We start from the raw sequence: 20,285 nt of genomic DNA, 5'->3' as shown, positions 1-20,285 counted from the left end.
TCTTTTAGCTTGCTTTTATGATAACGCAAATCTTCAGCAAGTGCATTCTTCAGCTCCAACTTGATAACAGTAGAAATGTCCACTTTCAATGAGGAAAGAATATCAGCTTTAAAAGCCATAGCATCCATTTCTGACTCTGACCAGTGGCTGAGTGGTGGATCACAGCTGTCTGGAGAAATATGTGTGACAGCAGCTTTAGACCTACTGCTTGAGGTACCGCTATATTTATTGATTGATTGATTGATTGATTGATTGATTGATTGAGGAACTTTATTAATCCCCAAGGGGGAAATTGAACGCCACCTGACCATACATACAACACATAACAGTAAGACAGGACAACCACATCATAAATAGAAGGAGAAATATATATAGATAAAGATATAAAAAATAAAAATTTATGGAGACTGGTGGCCATAGACAGAAGAAATGCAGTCCATATTAGCTCCAAAGTATCCTCACATGTATTAGAATACAGATTTCACATCAAAAGTGAACACAATGCACAATGAAACAATAATTTGAGGAAAGTTAGGCAGGAGCCTCTCCCAGCACATCCTACTCCATTGCCTGGCTCACCAGCAACCCCAGGAAATTTAGTTTTTTCCTCAGAATATTACCCCCCGCCTTAATTTATTATTTTTTTTATAAACCTCCAATGGCCCTAATATACCATTGTATTTTCCTGTCACTCATTTCTCACTCATTTTTAAAAAAAAATCTTTTTTACTTTTTTTTTTGTTACTGTTTTTCCTCCTTCTCCTAGGTATGTGAACTGTGCTTATAATGATGAAGAGCAGAATCTTGTGGCATTTCAGTATCGAGGGGTGATTCTGTATCGTTGTTGTCGACCCATCAACCCAGGACAGGAGCTCTTGATGTGGTATGAAGAGGAATATCCCAAAGATCAGGGCCCTGCATTTGAATTCCTCTGGAAAAAAAAGTGCTCTGCAAATGGTAAAGAGCTTGATTTTATTATTTAAGTATTTGGTTTTAAAATATATTATGATTTAAAACCTAATCTGGTTGTGTCAAAATCAAGCCAGCGCAATTTTTCCTTTTTGGTGTGGTCCATGTATGCAGTGAGTACACAGCAATCACACTGGGGTGTAGAATAAAATAAATGGTCCAAGACATTGAAGTGAGGTGGTCTGGGTACTATTCCATTCAAACTTTAACACGGTTCAGCTGCAGTGAGAGAGTGATTTCAATCCTGAATCAATTCAACTGCATGAAGTGAACTAAACATGGCGTATATTTTGCATTCCTGACAACGTTTGTCTGTAGATGTGAGCTGTTCATCCAATAGGCTCCTCAATTTGGTCTCACCATTTCCCACTCACTAGTTAACTCTCCCCTATTATGCAACATCTAACAACCGGGGAGGCTGAGTATTAGGGCTGTAACAATATGCGTATCGAAATCGCGATACGCAGAGCCACGATCCGTGTCGCGATACAAGAAGGCAGAATCGCGGTACAGCCTTTCAAACTTCTCCTCAGCCCAAAAACAGAGGCGCTTCCAAACTTCAATTTATGAATACTTTACTTTTTATTTAAATTACATTTTAAACTTACTTAAATTACTTTTATTTTTTTATATCTATTAGTAAGTCGTTTTTTCGCCGACCTGCGACAATCTTCTGCGAGTCACGCAACGTCCACACTCGCCACTGGCAGAGCATTCATTTCTTTTAAGCGGTCGCCATTCTGGTTGCAACGCGGGGAGCGAATCTGTAAACAAGCAGCTCATTGGCTGGCTAGGTGTGCCACAAGCCAATCACAATCACTTGACCGGAAAGGCATGCAGTGTTGCCAGATTGGGTGGGTTTAGGTGCTTTTTGGCTGGTTTTGAACATATTTTGGGGTGGAAAACATTAGCAATATCTGGCAACACTGAAGGCATGTCTGCTTGGGCGGAAGCCTTCTGCGGCAGTTACATTTTGACACGCGAGCAATGTTTCACTATAAAAATTCCGTAATTTCCATCTGTTTTCTGCGATCACAGAAAATCATTGGCCCTATGAGAGTGAGACAGTGAGAGAGCCACCCCCCCAAAAAAAATCTTAACGGATTTACACGATTTGGAAAAATGACTTTTTCAGAACCGAAAAAAACAGAGCTTCTGGCTCAACAGTATTATTTTGAGAAATAAAACAATCTTTGGATATACATTTGTTCATTTTTGCATACATATTACTCATTCTCTGCAGTGGTCTGAATTATTTGTTATTAAATAGTTAATGTAAGTAAGTAAATGTTAATAAGTCAAATTTACTACTTTAAAAAAACATTTTTAAAAAAATCGTGGGTGTATCGAATCGTGGGTCAAAAATCGCGATTCGAATCGTGAGTTGGGTGTATCGTTACAGCCCTAGTGAGTATAGCATGTGCTTTCCTCCAAGACATGTGAAGCCAACATCCGCATCTTTTTCAAACTGCAGCTCGTGTCAAGTCAGTTTATTTGTATAGCACTTTTAACAGAAGACATTGTCGCAAATCAGCTTTACTGACAAAAAGACCTTCAACATATGAACTAATTTTATCCCTAAGAAATGTATTTATCCCTGATGAACAAGCATGTAGCAATGGTAGCAAGGAAAAACTCCTTGAGACGACATGAGGAAGAAACCTTGAGAGGAACCAGACTCTAAAGGGAACCCATCCCCATCTGGGTGATAACAGATAGTGTGATTTATAAATAACTCCCTTCTATATGTAACTGTCCTATAGAGTCAGAAAGTACAACTGTGTAACCAGGAAATTCATTGTAGTTTAACATGAAGTCTATTTTGTTGAAGTTGTAAACTGCTCATTGATGGAGACTTGAGTCTAAAACTGTTCATAACAACTGCAGTCCTAAAGTTATCATGGTGATTGTAGTCTTAAACCATTGTAGCAAAACTGTAAAGGTGATGACACACGGGGCAACTTTTTAGGCAATGTTGCCAGCAACAGGCAACCAGGTGAAAGCAGGGCAACTAATTAGGGTAACAGATAATTGGTAACAACCAATCAGGTAAGAGCAAATCTATTGCTAGGGAGACAGACATGGCAAAGATGAACACTGAAACATTTGCAGCTGTCACTTTTGTCTTGGCTTCAGCCTTTTATTTCGCTCAAGCAAGTATCATTTCTGGAACAAAACTGAATAGAAACTCTGGTCAAAAGATAATTTGTCATCATTTTAACATTTTATAAGTCAAAACCACATTATTCTGTTAATAATGAGCACTTTTTAAAGCTCTTTAAAAATGCTCCAAGCCTCAATCACATATCAGGCCTTTCAATTACATAATTTGGGCTACACCCTGTATTTCTGAATTTGGTTTTTTTCCGTTGTGATACAGGGTAATTTGGGCTTTTCTGCACGCGCAAAGTGCTGGTTTTCCCAGTGCTCTGTGTTTTAAACCTGCTGCTGCTATTTTAGCTACAAAGTTATGAATAAAGAAATCTGTGAATGTTATTTTTACCTTTATTGCAAAATGTCTACAGCATTAATCACTCTTGATGTACGTGACAAAAATAATTAGAATACAGTTAGTATTTAAAAGATGTGTTGGGGCCTGAGGAGAGCCTGGAGGAAAGGAGCCTGTGAATGAAAAAGCAAGTTATGTACTGTTGCCATCAAAGAGACAAACCTGTAGCAGACCTGTGAGACAAAAGGTTTTTCAGTCACATCACAAGAATTGGCAGCGCAATTCAGTCTGTAGTCAGGTAAAAGATCTTAGTTTAAATGAAAGGCCAGTGCCTAATGGTGCATTAAAGGAAAACTCCAGAGTGAAATGCTTTTTAGGTCTATTTTCTCATTATTGGGAGTGCATACGTTGAGTTGCTATCACAATCACATCAATCGGATGTGTTGAGAAAATTAGTTTTTTGTGATTTCAACCGGAAAGCGGTAACACGGCAGTGGCCGGGGCATGTCTTTTTGCCGATACAAAACACTAGTTTTAAAACCATCGCAAAGCTCAAAACAACATGACAGTTCTGTGGAAGTGAGTAGAGGGTTCCTACAAACAAAACGAGGTGTGTCTAGCTCTGAAAGTGCACGAATAGAGTGTGTAGAATAGTAAATATAAAGGCAGTGACCTTACCTGAAGTCGGGCTTCCTCAGACACCATCTTCAGTGGACAGTCCGTCAGCACTCGACTTTTACGGACTGTCCACTGAAGATGGCGTCTGAGGAAGCCCGACTTCAGGTAAGGTCACTGCCTTTATATTTACTATTCTACACACTCTATTCGTGCACTTTTAGAGCTAGACACCCCTCGTTTTGTTTGTTTGATGGTCTCATGGATGCAACACGGGTGGTCGTTCTTTTTACATATTTGCAAACACTTTTATGGTTTGTTTGCATTTGCAAATAGGACTGCAACTGCTTTATGAGGAGCAGAGGAGAAGGACTGCGAGGAGGGTCATAGTTTTTCAGGCACTTTTCCTCCCACCAAGACAAAGGCTTGCTGCTTAAGCCTAGGTCACAACCGGACGTACGATTTTTTGGCCGTGCGATTTTTGGCGTTTCCCAAATCGCTGCATTTTTTTTGTTCATGGAGAAAAACGCACGTTGGCTGTAAGTTTGTCTTGCAACCTGAAAAAAACGTAAGCGCCCGTAGAGTTTGTTTGACATGACAAAGAACCTCTGCGGCCGGTCTGCGGCCAGTCTACGGCTCGAAAATCAGCACGTCACACGCGAGCTCTCCGTGCGTTTCACGTGCGCCCTCCGTGCATTTCTTGCGTTTTTTGCACGTAGACTGGCCGTAGGAGCACGTACGGCCGGTTGTGACCGAGGCATTACCAACGTCGCCGCTGCCGCCACTTTTGGATCCGACCCGGGCAAACTGCTGCCTGGTGGCTAAACTTCACAAATGAAGTCATGTCATTTGTATTTTCACGATTCTGATGGGCTAATATGGCTTTATACTTCTCCTTATACTGCCACCTATATGTTTGGCATACTTATAATAGGGCTTAGCCGCGGATCTGTGTAAATGCAGATATTTTGGAGAACGGTCTGGTGTAATCGTGGATATTTTTGAAAATGGAGAGACGGGGTTATCCATTTCTATACATACCCAGGTACGTGTAAACTAAGCATAAGACTATCATCAACAAGAGGACCAAGCTCCAAGTCACTGATTCCACCCACACTTGCACAACTGCGTGTATTTAAGATGCAAACTGTATCTTAAATACACACAGTTGTGTCCTGAATAGCTCTCTCTTATTCAGTCTTTTACCTGATTTAAATCATATGACACTAGGTATCAGAGAGATATTGCAGTTAAGGTCAGATAATGTGGGATATAGGGCTATTTTTAGGTTTTTAAATGATACAGAAATTATTAGGAGAATTTAGCATATTGGGGTAGTAAACATTCTGGTTCACACTCCAGTCCAGAAGGTGGTGGTAATGCACCTAAAAGCTGTTTGCCAACTGCCATAAAAGAAGAAAGAAGCTTTACCTAATGTGGAAGTCCCGCTCTGGTCATTGGTACGTGAGTCTCGCTCCTCCATGAAATCATGGTGTGCCAATCACCGTTGGAGAATTCGTGCTCTGTGCGAGGCTTACGGCTAGTTCGACGAACCCGGAACAACATGGGAATGGTGCGGATTTTGTGTCAATTACGAGAAATACATGCTAATTCTTGCTAATTTCTGTGTTTTTAAAGAAAAAAGTCAAGACATTGGGTTTTATGCAGCCAAGTTCATTTAATCAACATTTCGTTTTTTTTTTTTTAACTTTTGGTAGCATAATTTGGGCACCTTTTTAATTTGGGTGTCTACGACGTTCTCCGTTGCAGGTTTCATGTAACTGAAAGGCCCGCATATGCTGTAACTAATGACTAAAACATGCATCACAAAAACATAATGACAAAAACAATTGTTTAATTCTCATTTTGGCAAAAAAGAAAAAGGACATGGAGCAGGAGATGGCTGCTGAGGAGGAAAAGGGGGTGACCGTTCCTGAAAGGCTTTTTCTTTTTTAGATTCTGAAGTTTGTACTGTTTTGCCCTCGGGTTCTACAAGTAGTTGTGCTCTGTATGTGAATTAGAGCAGACAATAAATTGGACAATCTCTATTGCAACTCATATAAAAAAAAAATCATAAGCTGCCCATCACTTTTAACTTGATGCAAGAGAGCTAACATTATCCCAACATAACTAGCAATAATTTTCAGCTAGCTATGAAAAACCACTGCTAGTTAGCTAAATCCCATTTAATCTCTCTGGAGTGGTGGTTAGCTAACAGCAGTTTACACTTTGCTGAAAAAAAAAATGTCTTCCTTATAACCTAAGCGCACACAAAAAAAATAGATGTCTGTTGGTTTTCTAAGCATTTGATGAGGTAAATTCACCACTTTTGGTTTACACAACAGTTTACCAGCATAAAAAGATATGTTGTCTCTCTTTTTCTTTGCTCCACTGCTGGAGATGCTGCTATCTTTGTTGAAAATTTCAGAAGCTCTTAGGTGGTCATGTGATTCACTGATGGCACTCTGATTAGGTGATCTTAAAAAGTTGCCCAAAATGATCAAAATCATTCAGGCAGAAATTAATGTTGCCCAATCTCAATGGGAAAGTGTTTAAGTGCAATTGCCCAAAAAGTCGCCCTATGTATCGCAGGGCTCGAAATTCGCGGTGGTCTGGTCGCCCGAGGCGACTTAATTTGTCATTTGGTGGGTAATTCCTGTCACTAGCTAGCCCGGCTGGCTAGTTTGAAAATAAAAAATATATTTGAAGCGAAGATTCAGACACACCGTCAACTAAAGCCGCCACATATTAAGCGCGTGCCGTGTCTGTGTTAATCGATGTGTTTATCAGCAGGACGGAAAATACCGAAGAATTCCGAATCACATCGTGTACGAGTCAGGCTGTCGGTTTTTTCACTACTGCGCATGCATATAACGCATCTCGTTGAATATCGCAGTAATCACATGTAGTATTGGACCAGGTGGGTGGAGCACAGAGGCACGGCAGGCCAGAACTGAGTTCTCAATTAAATATTTATTGCTAGCTTTTCAGCCTTTTATCGCTTCCCAGCCGCGCGCATACACACACACACACACACACACACACACACGTGTTCTGGTTGGGGAGAGCTCCCTTTCTCTGCTCTCCTCTCCTTTTAAAGGGCGCGGTCACTGGGGAAGACACACAAACACAGGTTAATCCCCATCAGGTGCAATGATTCCACCACTTACCTTCCCTGACTCCACCCTCCATTCGCAGACCGACGCTTGGCCACGCCCCTGCTGCCACATCACGTTATCAAATTCAATAGATGTGGCCACATTATTGCCCATTTAAACACGTGTTTTTTGTTTTGTTTTGTTTACATCTGCCAAAGCTACGTTGCGATGTGGAATTTTCTGAAAGGTGTACAGAAACCGCCAGAGACGGGAGCAAAGCGACCTCGGTCTGAAGAAGAGAAAAAGGCCGCCGATAAAGCGTACGAGAAGGAGATACGACAAAGGACTTATAAGCAAACGTGGGAGCAGGGTAGGCCTTGGCTGCGATATGATTTTTATGGAATAATTAATTTTTTTCAAGTTGATTCCTAGTCAATATGAAGCTCCTAATGCTTTCTCTCTCATAAATGGTTAAATACAGAAAGCATGTTGGACATATTTTGGGTGCTATAGTCATGATGGTAAGTATATTTGTTTTCAATACTCATACACCAAGTTGCCAAGTTTTCCAAGTTATTATTTGTTGATATTATATTATGGTGCTCTGTGTTGTTCTCATTTATGTATTTAACAGTATCAAAATATTATGGGTCTTGAAATAAATGCACATTAGTCATGAACAATGGTAACTACTCTCTTTTGCGTTTATTTTTGACAGAAGTAAAATTCATACATGAACAAATTTTGGCTAGTTGATTTTCTGTTTGGCGAGTTACTTTGGAAGGTAACTAGTCTGGCTGGCTGGTGAAAAAATATGACTTTCTAGGCCTGTATCGTCACCTTAAGTGTCCAGAGCCATCTTCTAAGTGTGCCTTTCGATTGTCCATATGGGTATGTCCTCCAGAGAAGTGATGTGATGTGATGTGATTGAGAATCCAGCCAGACATAGGGCATCAGGATGGATCAGGCAGGTCTGAAGAGCAGAAGAGGTCAGCATCACTGGTGTCTCAGGATCGACATGTAACTCGACAGAGGGATACAAACTGGGGGGGGGGGACACAGGTTGTTGGGTATGTCCCATATCACCTAATGGTTAAGAACAGTATAGATTTTGCACTGTGTGCAAGCAGGGACTCTGGCAAGACTAACTATGACAGCATTACTAAAATGGAGAGCCAGAAGGTAACACAGACATGAGGGTGCCCTGGGACATAAAGCAGCAGCCACTCCACTGTCGACAAACCTGACTGAATGTGTGAGAGTTGGGGGGGTCCATACAGCCCAGTTTACCAAAACACTCGATACCTGAGGACCCTCCAAATCTACTCCTTTATCTCATAATAATTAACAAAAAGCTTGACTAAAAAGGTATGTTTTCAGCCGAGACTTAAACACCAAGCCTGTATCCAAGTCCCAGACACTACTTGGAAGGCTATTCCATAACTGTGGGGCTGTGCCCTCTGATGTAGCCTTCACTATATGAGGTACCAACAGATAGTCTGCACCTTTTGATCTAAGTAGCCATGGTAGGTCATTAAGGACCAGAAATTCACTCCGGTACTATGGCACAAGACCATTCAGTGCTTTAAAGGTCAGTCCATCCATCCATTATCTGTAGTCACTTATCCTGTACAGGGTTGCAGGCAAGCTGGATCCTATCCCAGCTGACTATGGGCGAGAGACGAGGTACACCCTGGACAAGTCGCCAGGTCATCGCAGGGCTAACACATAGAGACAAACAACCATTCATATTCACACCTACGGTCAATTTAGAGCAACCAATTGGCCTAACCTGCATGTCTTTGGACTGTGGGGGGGAAACTGGAGCACCCGGAGGAAACCCATGCAGACATGGGGAGAACATGCAAACTAGTAAGGACTCTCGCCACTGCATTTTGAACTAACTGGAACTTGTTTATGCTCCTGCTGGAACATCCAGAGAGTAAGGCATTACAAGAATCCAACCTAGAGGTAAAAAAAAGGCATGAACTAGTTTTTCTGCACCATGTAGTGGCATCATGTTTCTTATCTTAGCAGTATTTCTGAGCTTAAAGAAAACTATCCATGTAATGTGATTGACATGAGTTTCAAATGAAAGACTGGAGTCAATGATCACCCTGAGGTGTTTTACTGCTGCATGTGAAGAAACAAAGGCCATCCAGAGTTACTATGTAATCAGAAAACCTATTCTAGCTGCATGTGGTCCTAGTATAAGCACTTCTGTCTTGTAAGAGTTAAGTAGAAGGAAGTTGATCAGCATCCAGTGTCTAATGTCCTTTACACATTCATCAATTTTATTAAGCTGGTGTCTCTCGTCTGGTTTTGCTGAAACATACAATTGTGTGTCATCAGCATAACAGTTGAAACTAATACCGTTCTTATCAATAATATTACCCAGAGGTAACATTTTATATAAGAAAAGAGCAGTGGGCCTAAGACAGAACCTTGTGGAACACCACACTTTTTACCTTTGTATGCATAGAAAAATCACCATTTCCATCAACAAACTGATAGTGATCAGTTAAATAAGAGCTGAGCCAGGAGAGGGCCATTCCGTTAACTCCCACAACATTTTGTAGTCTATCCAGGAGAATGGAATGATCAATGGTATCAAATGCTGCACTAAGGTCAAGCAACACAAGCAGGGGGAGACAGCCCTGATCAGATGCCAGCAGTAGGTCATTTACTCCTTTAACCAGAGCTGTCTCTGTGCTATGATGAGGTCTAAATCCTGACTGATGCATTTCATGGATACATACATATTCCTATGTAGATGTGTGCATAACTGCTGTGCCACAGCTTTTTCTAGGATCTTTGAGATAAAAGGGGAAGTTTGATATTGCCTGTATTTGGAAAGTTGACAGGGACCAAGGCCAAGTTTTCTTAAACAGGGGTTTGATCACTGCTAGTTGAAAGGATTTGGGTAGCCAATTCTAAGGGAAGAATTTCTTATTTTTAGAAGAGGTTCAATTGCTTCTGCTATTATCTGTTTGAAGGGTCATGCAAGTAAGGCATCCTAGTATACAAGTTGAAGATTTTGATGTGAAAATTAATGAAATTAGTTCAGTTTCTCTAAGGGGAGTAACCCTGGTTTTCATTGCTGGAAGTAAGACAGACTTGTTCTCAGTGGGCGTTGAACTATGCCATGGCTGCAGTTTGTCTCAGATTTTGCTTATAATTTTTATGGACAGGATTTCTAGGCACAGTCATGAAGTGGAGGATGTCCATTTTGGGGGCATCAGAATTGTCATTGCTTTTTGCAGGTGATGTAGTCCTTTTGGCTTCGTCAATCTGTGACCTGCAGCGTGCCATGGGACGGTTTGCAGCTGAGTGTGAAGCGGCTGGGATGAGAATCGGCACCTACAAATCAGAGGCCATGGTCCTCAGCTGGAAAAGGGGTGGTATGCCCTCTCCAGGTTGGGTGACCAGTCGCTGCCTCAAGTGGAGGGATTTAAGTATCTTCAAGTCTTGTTCATATGGGGGGGGGGGAGGAACGCGAGATTGACAGGCGGATTGGTGCAGCGTCACCAGTCATGCAGATGCTCTACCGATCTGTCATGGTGAAGAGCGAGCTGAGCCATAAGGCAAAGCTTTCGGTTTCCCGGTCAGCCTACATTCCTACCCTCACCTATGGTCACGAGCTCTGGGTAATGACCAAAAGAACGAGATCATGGTGTAACACGTGTTCTAGGTGGGTGGAGCACAGAAGCACGGCAGGCCAGAACTGAGTTCTCAAAGACTCTTTTATTGTAGCTTTTCAGCTTTGAACTACACATATACACAAGTATCCAGGTTGGGGAGAAGCTCCCTTCCTCTGCTCTCCCTCTCCTCTTATAGGGCGCGGTCACTGGGGAAGACACACAAACACAGGTTAATTCCCATCAGGTGCAGTGATTCTGCCACTTACCTTCCCTGACTCCACCCTCTATTCACAAACCAACGCTTGAGCACGCCCCCGCTGCCACATACCCACACCGCCTGACTCAGGCTGGACAGCCATCCGGCCTGCAGCCGACTCCTCCCCCCCTTGACAGGAGAGGAAGTCCACCACAACCATCTGCGCCCCCGGCCTGTGGACCACCTCAAACTTAAACGGCTGGAGTGCCAGATACCAACGGGTGATCCATGCATTGGCATCCTTCATGCGGTGGAGCCACTACAGGGGCGCATGGTCCGACCAGAGGGTGAAAGGGCGCCCCAGCAGATAGTAGCGGAGGGCGAGAACCGCCTACTTGATGGCAAGGCATTCTTTCTCTATGGTGCTGTACCTGCCCTCGCGCACCGACAGTTTGCAGCTGATGTACAGCACTGGACGGTCCTCCCTCTCCCCCTCCTGGGACAGAACAGCCCCCAGCCCTCTGTCTAATGCGTCCGTCTGTAAAACAAAGGGGAGAGAAAAGTCAGGGGAGTGTAACAGTGGCCCCCCACACAGTGCAGCCTTTACCTTAGAAAAAGCCCGCTGGCATTGCTCCGTCCACTGGACCGGATCTGGTGCCCCCTTTTTAGTGAGATCAGTCAGCAGGCTGGTGACGTCCAAATAATTAGGTATAAGCCTACGATAGTAGCCAGCCAGCCCCAGGAACTGCCTCACCCCCTTTTTGGTCTTAGGCCTCGGGCAGGCCGCAATCGCTGCTGTCTTATTGATTTGGGGACACACCTGCCCATTGCCCAAGTGGAAGCCCAGATACCGTACTTCCACCCATCCGATCACACACTTCTTCAGGTTGGCTGTGAGCCCCGCTCGCCTCAGCGACCCCAGGACAGCCCTCAGGTGTTTTAGGTGCCGTGGCCAGTCATTACTATAAATAATAATGTCATCTAATTATGCGGCCGCATAGGTGGCGTGGGGGCGGAGGATCCTATCCATAAGCCACTGGAAAGTAGCGGGCACCCCAAACAGCCCAAACGGAAGTGTGACGAACTGGTGTAAGCCAAACCGTGTGGAAAAGGCCGTTTTCTCTCGGGATAGTGGAGTCAAGGGGATCTGCCGATATCCCTTTGTCAAATCCAGTGTCGAATAAAAACGAGCCGTGCCTAGTCGATCGAGCAACTCGTCAATATGAGGCATTGGGTACGCGTCAAATTTAGACACCGTGTTGACTTTTCTATAGTCCACACAGAACCAGACCAACCCGTCAGCCTTGGGAACCAAGAACACCGGACTGCTCCAGTCACTGTGGGATTCCTCGACAATGCCCATTTCGAGCATGGCCTCGAGTTCTTCCCGAACAACCTTTTTCTTGTGTTCGGGCAGTCTGTAAGGGCGGCTGTGCACTACCACCCCTGGGGGCGTCTCAATGTGGTGTTCTATGAGGTGGGTGCGGTCGGGCAGGGGCGAGAACATGTCAGAAAATTCTGTTTGCAACCGGGCGACCTCCGCGAGCTGGGTCGGGGAGAGGTGGGCTCCACAGGGGACCGGAGCGGTGGGTGATGCAGATTTTCCCTTTTGAACCTCCGGCCCCAGCTCCGCCTTCTCTGGAACCACCAACACCAGCGCCACGGGGACCTCCTTGCTCCAACATTTTAACAGATTGAGGTGGTATACCTGTAACGCCCCACCCCTGCCCGTTCTCCTCACCTCATAGTTGACGTCCCCGACTCGCCCGGTTTTCATCTGTGTGTCTGTGTAGAACAAGGTCTGCAGCACCAGGTAGTTTGAGATGTTGGGGAACTCAACAGATGGATAATTTTCCAACTTTTAGGAAAAGTCCTTTGTTAGCATGCAAGGCTCTATCCCATTGAGTGGTTTCTATATCCACTTCTTTTGAGTGTACTTATTGGTTTTAATAACTTGCTTGTTTACTGTACAAAAACATGGCAATAAATTCTTGTTAACAGACCAGACTCTGCTTTTGGATCATTAATCCCTTTTGGCTGAGAATGCCCTGCATGCATAATTTTATGTTGGCTTCTGGCACATCCATACAGTTTTAAATACAATACCTACAATTAAAAACAGTGTTTTATTGCATTTATTTAATTATTGGGCCCCTATCTGTAACAGGGAGTGATGTTGCATCCCATGAATACACTTTACAATAGATTTATTAGATTCTAATAGAATTAATGAGCCAAAATAATTGGGGATCTTTTCTGTAATGGGCCCTGACTTGCTACAAGTATGAAGAGGTGGGCCTCAAAGAAGGAAAAAAATTGAGAATCACTGCACTAATGGACATCCAGTTTTTATACACTGGTCCTGGCTGTTAATCAGCGTTATAACCACAGTACATTTACATTACAGGCATTTAGCAGATGCTCTTATCCAGAGTGACGCGCACATACAAAAAGTCCTGAATTTCTAGACAAAGTTTTAGTACCAACTGAACAAGTGACCAAATAACAGTGAAATATTCTGTTGAAGTAACCACAAACAGCCAGGGAAAACAAGTCAACCACACAAATGAGCTGACAAAGCCACAGACTTGCTCATTGGGGATAGATTAGGGAAAAAATTAGCCCATGTTTAAAGTCATTGAAATTCTGTAAAGCTGCTTTGCAACAATGTCTATTGTTAAAAGCACTATAAAAATAAACTTGACTTGACAAAGTACAGGTAAATGGAGAAAAAACACCAGTAGCTAACCCCACATCATGACCAGGCTAGGCGGTACACAGCCTGGGTTGGTCAAGACCACCAAGATTATATAGTGGGCAGGGAAGCAGGGGAGAGATGCAGCCCGCAGAGCTGGGTCTCCAGTCTGCGCTTGAAGGTAGTCAGGGAGTCGGAAGTCCTGACTTCGATGGGAAGGTCATTCCACCAATGGGAAGCCAGGACAGACAGCAGTCTTGAGTGGGCTGAGCAGGAGTGAAGGCCAGGTGACCAGTAGCAGCAGAGTGTAGGGATCTGGCTGGTGTGTAGGGGCGGATCAAACTCTGGAGGTATTCTGGACCTAACCCCTTGACTGCCTGGTAAGCTTCCACCAACGTTTTAAATTTCATGCGAGCTGCAACAGGTAGCCAGTGAAGGGCAGCAAGCAAAGGGGTAATATGGGAAGAATGAAGGATGTTGTAGACCAGGTGGGCTGCAGCATTCTGGATGAGCTGTAGGGGTCTGATGGCAGATGCTGGAAGGCCAGCAAGTAGAGAGTTGCAGTATTCCAAGTGGGAGAGGATCAGTGCTTGGACCAAGAGCTGAGTAGAGTAGGTGGTGCGAAAGGGGCAGATCCTTCAGATGTTGTAAAGGAGAAATCTGTGTCACTGCAGCTATGTTCACTGAGGAGGAGAGTTTGTAGATGAACACCACCCCTAGGTTCTTTGCACTGGGTGAAGGTGACCTAGAGATGTCCCCCAGAGAGAGATGGCAAAGTCCAGGGATAGAGAGAATGGGGCAGGAATGTAGATCACCTCTGTCTTGCCTAGGGTTGAGCTTCAGGTGATGGTTGTCCATCCAGCTCTGGATGTCATGCAGGCAAGCAGAGATGCGAGCAGAAACCTGTGTGTCAGAAGGAGGAAAACTGAGTGTCATCAGCATAGCAGTGGTAGGATAGACCATGAGCAGAGATAATTGGGCCAAGAGGCTGGGTGTAAAAAGTAGAAGAGAAGCGGACTAAGGACTGAACCTTGAAGGACACCAGGGACAAGTGAGCATGGTGCTGATACAGTACCAGACCAGGTAACCTGGAAGGAGCAACCAGAGAGGTAGGACTTGAACCAGTCCAGGGCTGTCCCACAGATTCCCAGAGGTTATAGCAATGATGGGAGAATGGGGGTGATCAATGGTATCAAATGCAGCAGAAAGGTTGAGGAGAATCAAGACAGAAGAGAGGGAGGTGGCATGTGTTGCATGGCGTGCCTCACTGACCGAGAGAAGCACAGTCTCAGTTGAGTATCCAGCTCGGAAGCCAGACTGGTGAGGATTCAGGAGGTTGTTCTAAGAGAGAAAAGAGGAGAGTTGGTTAGCAACTGCACATTCAGGCATCTTTGATAGGAAGGGGAGAAGAGAAACCGGGTGGTAATTCTGGATGACCCGTGTCCCCCCCCCCCCCCCCCAGCAGAGGGGTGATGTGGGCCTGTTTGAAGCTAGAGGGAAAGTATCCAGAGGACAAGTAGAAGTTGACAAGGGAGGTGATAAATGGGAGGATGTCAGGAGTGATGGTCTGGAGGAGAGACAAGGGGAAGGAGTCAAGGGCACAGGTTTTAGGATGGTGAGAGAGCAGAGCTGGGGGACATTGGAAATGGAAGGGGGGGAGCCAAGAGCAAGGGGGAAGAGACAGGGAGGGTGGGGAGGCAGGGGTTGTGAAGGAGTTACAGATGGACATGATCTTTTCCTCAAAGAAGACCACAAAGTCCTCTGCAACGATTAAAGACTGAGGTGCAGCTGGTGGAGAGGTGAGAAAAGAAGAGAAAACAGAACAGTTGACGAGGGTTAGAGATGGAGTTATGAATTTTGAAATGATAGAATTTTTGATTTTAGCTGATGCGAGTGAAACTGTGAACTCGGCCAAGTGGGACTGGTAGTGAGACCAGTTGACTGGGGCCCTGGATTTTCTCCACTTCCTCTCCACTGTTCGCAGGCTACTTCTGCTGGAGTGAAGTGTTTCAGACAGCCAGGGGCTAGGAGGGGAAAAATCTTCCCTGCCTGGAAACAAGAGGAGGTAATGTGTTAAGTGATGAGGAAGAGTAGAGAAGATGCAGCAGATTTAGTGGGAAGATTGGAGAAGGATTCAAAGGAGGCAAGACAAGAGGGAGAGGGTGAGCAGAGGTTATGATGGACTGTCACAGTGGAGGTAGGAGAGAGGAGGATGGATGGAGAGGAAGTGAAAATGAAATGAAAAGGTGGTCAGACAGAGGGGTGGAGAGGGGTAATTGTGGGATCTGAGGCAGAGCAGTTTCTGAGGAAGATCCGGTCTAGAAGGTTACTAGCTTTATGGGTTGGAGATGAGTGCAGCAGGGAGAAACCAAAGGAGTGTATTAGTGGAAGGAAGGCAGTAGAGTGGGAGTCTTCGAAGAGAAGGTTGAAGTCTCCCAGGAACATCAGTGGGGTGCCATTTTCTGGGAGGGAACTGAGTAGGATGTCCAGTTCATCAAAGAAACATCCTACAGGTCCAGGAGTACAATAAACAACAATAATAAACAAGTTAACTGGAGAGAAGACTGAAATAGTGTGAAATTCAAAGGAGGTGAGGGAGTGGAGTTGAAAATTTCTATGACTGAGAGATCAACAAACCAAAACCACAACCAGACAATCGAGGGGTGTGAGATAAGGAGAGGGAGGTGGAGAGGGCTCCAGGTGTCGTGGTGTTCTCAGGTGAAATCCATCACCATCAGTGCAAGGATGTGGCGGGACAAGAGGGAAGTGTAGGCAGAGATGAAGTCAGCCTTCCATGTGGCAGACTGGCAGTTCCATAGTCCAGCAGTGATCCAGAACATGTCAGTGGGTGGTAGATGTGGTTGGAGAGGCATTGGCCTCGCAGGGGGCCATGATGATTGAAGCACCTTCTGTGGGTGAGACCACAAACAGGAATGGGGTAGAGACACAATGAACAAGTTATGGCAGTGGTAGGAAAAGAGGAGAGATTTTGGGAAGGAGCTCAAAACCACACTAAAAGCCTTGCTACGTAGCAAATGAAAAACATCTGATCGCTTGTGCAATCAAAACTGATGGGCAAATCCCGTCTAGTAGCTAAGCAGATATAAAACACAAGGTAATGGAATAGCATGTGCCTAAAAAGCAACAGATAAACACCAAGTATTCAACAGATACAAGCAACCAGTGTTGTTGTCGAGTCACTAAAGCTCGAGTCCAAGTCCAGTCTCGAGTCCCCAATGTTCAAGTCCAAGTCATTAAAAAAATGTTGAGTCCAAGAACAAGACTCAAACCGCACCCTTTGATGGTGGCTGTTGCTGCCTTTATGTGAAACCGTTTACGGCACGCACGCAAGAGGGTCCTCTTGGCGCGTGCTATCTGGAGCGTGCCCAAGAGTCTATCTGATGCATGCGCCAAGGCACGCAGGTGTGATGCTCTTGCACGAAATTCGTACAAAAATTAACGTAGATCTAAATATCTTATGCCAAATTATTATGGCATGTTACAAAATTAAAAAAAAAATATCCGAGTCCTCATCTGCAATTTACGAGTCCGAATCATCAGTTCTCAAGTCCAAGTCAAGTCACAAGTACTTAAAATTAGGGCACGAGTCGGACTCGAGTCCAAGTCCTGGACTCGAGTACTACAAGCCTGCAAGCAACAGAAAAACACAGTATTCTAATCATGGAAAAACAGACAGCAAAACACAGAAAACAGCCTACTCTAGAAGTATTCCGTAGCTCCTGTAGCCAACGATGAATGCACTCAACCACGGTAACTAACAATTTCCTCTGGGTTCCCTGGTTTTCTTCCACCTTCTGAAAACATGCCAGTGGTTGACAGGGCAACATGTGCATGCTGCCCTGTGATGGATTTGCACCCAATCCATGATGTATACTCACCTCCCACCCTTTGTGTTCTCAGGATAGGCTCTGGATCCACCACCACCTTGAACAGGATAAAGGAGTTACTGGAGATGAATCAATAAATGAGCAACTTACAGTGGTTTAAATGAATAAATAATAATAATAACGTAAAATCATTTTAGCATTCTTTTATGTCTGAAACATGTTCCTAAGGATAGTTTAATTTGGTTGCATTTCATACTGATTTTTCTTTCACTGTTCCAGAACTAAACAACGCTTTGTTGCAAGTTGTCTCCTGCTCCTTCTGTACACTTTCCTATACATCTCAAATTTACCTCGACAAACACATGCGGAGATGCCACTATGAAGAGCATGTGAGACTTCATAAATCAAGAGGGATCAAGTATGAGACTCAGATGCCCGTGAAATGCTCCGTTAATCAGCAAGCGTCTGGTACTCTCAGTTCCAACAACTCTCACAATGAACTGCAGAAGGAATTCCACCACTGCTCAGATTGTGGAAAGGGTTTTACTCATCCAAGTTCTCTACAACGACACCAGCGTACTCACACAGGAGAGAAGCCATATAACTGCTCAGAATGTGGAAAGAGTTTTACTGAACAGAGTGCACTACAGTTGCACCAGCGCATCCACACAGGAGAAAAGCCATATCACTGCTCAGAGTGTGAAAAGAGTTTTATTCACCCAAGTAATCTCCGAAAACATCAGCGCATTCACACAGGAGAGAAGCCATATTACTGCTCACAGTGTGGGAAGAGTTTTACTCAACAGTGTAATCTTCAACAACACCAACATATTCACACAGGAGAGAAACCATATCACTGCTCACAGTGTGGAAAGGGTTTTAATCGCCGAAGTCATCTTAAACTACACCAGAACATTCACACAGAAGAGAAGCCATAGCAATGCTCACAGTGTGGCAAGAGTTATAATCACCAGAATAGTCTTCGAAAACACCAGCATATTCATGGAGAAGAGAAGCCGTATGACTGTTTACAGTGTGGAAAGAGTTTTGATGGACAGGATCATCTCCAAAAACACCAATGCATTCATATTAGCATAAAGACACATCACTGCTCATAGTAGTTCACCTCCTCTTCCCATTTGTATTATAAGTCATTTGTATACTGCCTAACCTGGTACTCTGTGGCCAAAATATGTGGACACCTGACCATCACACCCATATGTGGGCCTTTCTAAACTGTTGTCACAAAGTTTAGAAGCACACTGGAACTAATGGTCCCAAACCTGTTCCAGCATGACAACTTGAGTGCCCTACACAGAGCCCTGACCTCAACTCCACTGAACACCTTTGGGATGAATTGGAACATGTACCAAGCCTCCTCACTCTACATAAGCCCTCCTTAGTCCAACCTCACTCAGAAGAAAGGTTGTTGGAGTTTGTTGACACCTACAGCAAGACATCTGGCAGTTTATTACAGTAAAGCTTATTTCATTTATTCAGTTAGGCATTAAACAATTATTTACATTTTCCCTTAATATTTCATTAATATTTAATTTTTTTTTCCTCCAGTGGTTTTGCAGACAAGTTCAGTGTGATAACTTTGTCAAATTTCTAATATGTAAAGGTGTACTTTGCCAATAAAGCATGATGTTGAGCAGACTATTCACATATGCAGGAGTCTAATCTTTTGTATTCTTCTTGGTGTTGCCATTTCCCATTTACATGTGTTGTGCTGCCGTTAAGGTTCTTAATTATCTGCTTATTTAAATCCAAATGGTGACATTTTTTGGCCGGGTAGTGTAATAATATAGTACAGGGTTCCCGCGGGTCCTTAAAAAGTCTTAAATACAACTTTTGGTTTTCAAAGCCTAAAAACGTCTTAAATTGTTTGGAATGACTGGACTTTTCGAAAGGGAGGTATTAAATTTAATATTGGACCGAACGAGTGAAATGTCTCCATCCGGTTTGGGGTATTTTTTTAACCGTAATTTTAAAAGTGACCAGTGCACCTTTTGAGGGCAGCATTGGTTCTGTGCGTTCAGTGCATTCCGTAGATCAAGAACTAATGTTAGGAGGCTACTGGAGGCAGTGTGGTGTGGGTGTGGTGTGAAGAGTGAGAGATGCGCAGGTAGCTTACGTGGGCGCTAGAAAGCGTTGATAATTATGGGAAGATGTCTGTTTAACGACAAGTGGTTGGGGGATGACAAATACCCCCAAAATAAGGAGAAGAATCGTTTGCGATAAAAAGCGCTGGATCGCACAAATGTGTTTAAAGACGGTAACGCAGCGCTGGGGACACGGCGGACTGGGAAACTGGCTTTTCACCGACACGAGGCGCGCGTGCGTGTTAGAGGTCAAGCGCTCTGGAGTGAAACGCAGGGGGGTTCGCGCATGCGCACAAGAGTCAGGTGGAAAATGGGACTTATAGGACATAATACTACTAATAATAGTGATTAGCATCATTTTTTTTACATAATTAACATTGTTTATTGTACTAAGTTTAATATAAATATATAAACCTTTATTTCAAAACTCAATTAAAAAGAACTCCAGAAAATACAATAATTCTAAATATAGTACAATATAAATAATTTGTACAGAAAGTTTTTTAGTTTTATTACTTATCGTCTACAACAGTGTTTTTAATATAATAATAAGAATAATATTAACAACCACTAATAATAATTAGTAGTAATTATTATTGATTATTAATCATTACTACTTAGGAATTAGTGATTAATAAGTACTAGGGATTATGAAATGTTATAAAATTA

At 43.7% G+C, this 20,285-nt stretch overlaps 1 protein-coding gene across 1 annotated transcript in view; it reads left to right on the top strand.

Annotated features, from left to right (window-relative positions):
• LOC132885531 (histone-lysine N-methyltransferase PRDM9-like) overlaps window positions 1-19,166 on the top strand; it is a 35,226-nt gene extending 16,060 nt beyond the window's left edge. The window contains exons 6-7 of the mRNA XM_060920278.1: window positions 767-957; window positions 17,791-19,166. Coding sequence (XP_060776261.1) covers window positions 767-957; window positions 17,791-18,449 — 850 coding nt within the window. The 3' untranslated portion in view covers window positions 18,450-19,166. The remainder of the gene's footprint in view (window positions 1-766; window positions 958-17,790) is intronic.
• The last annotated feature ends 1,119 nt before the right edge of the window (window positions 19,167-20,285 follow it).

The sequence above is a fragment of the Neoarius graeffei genome, chromosome 4 (assembly GCF_027579695.1).
Source record: "Neoarius graeffei isolate fNeoGra1 chromosome 4, fNeoGra1.pri, whole genome shotgun sequence".
In the NCBI taxonomy this organism is placed as follows: domain Eukaryota; kingdom Metazoa; phylum Chordata; class Actinopteri; order Siluriformes; family Ariidae; genus Neoarius; species Neoarius graeffei.
This window is presented reverse-complemented; position numbering and strand designations above follow the sequence as displayed.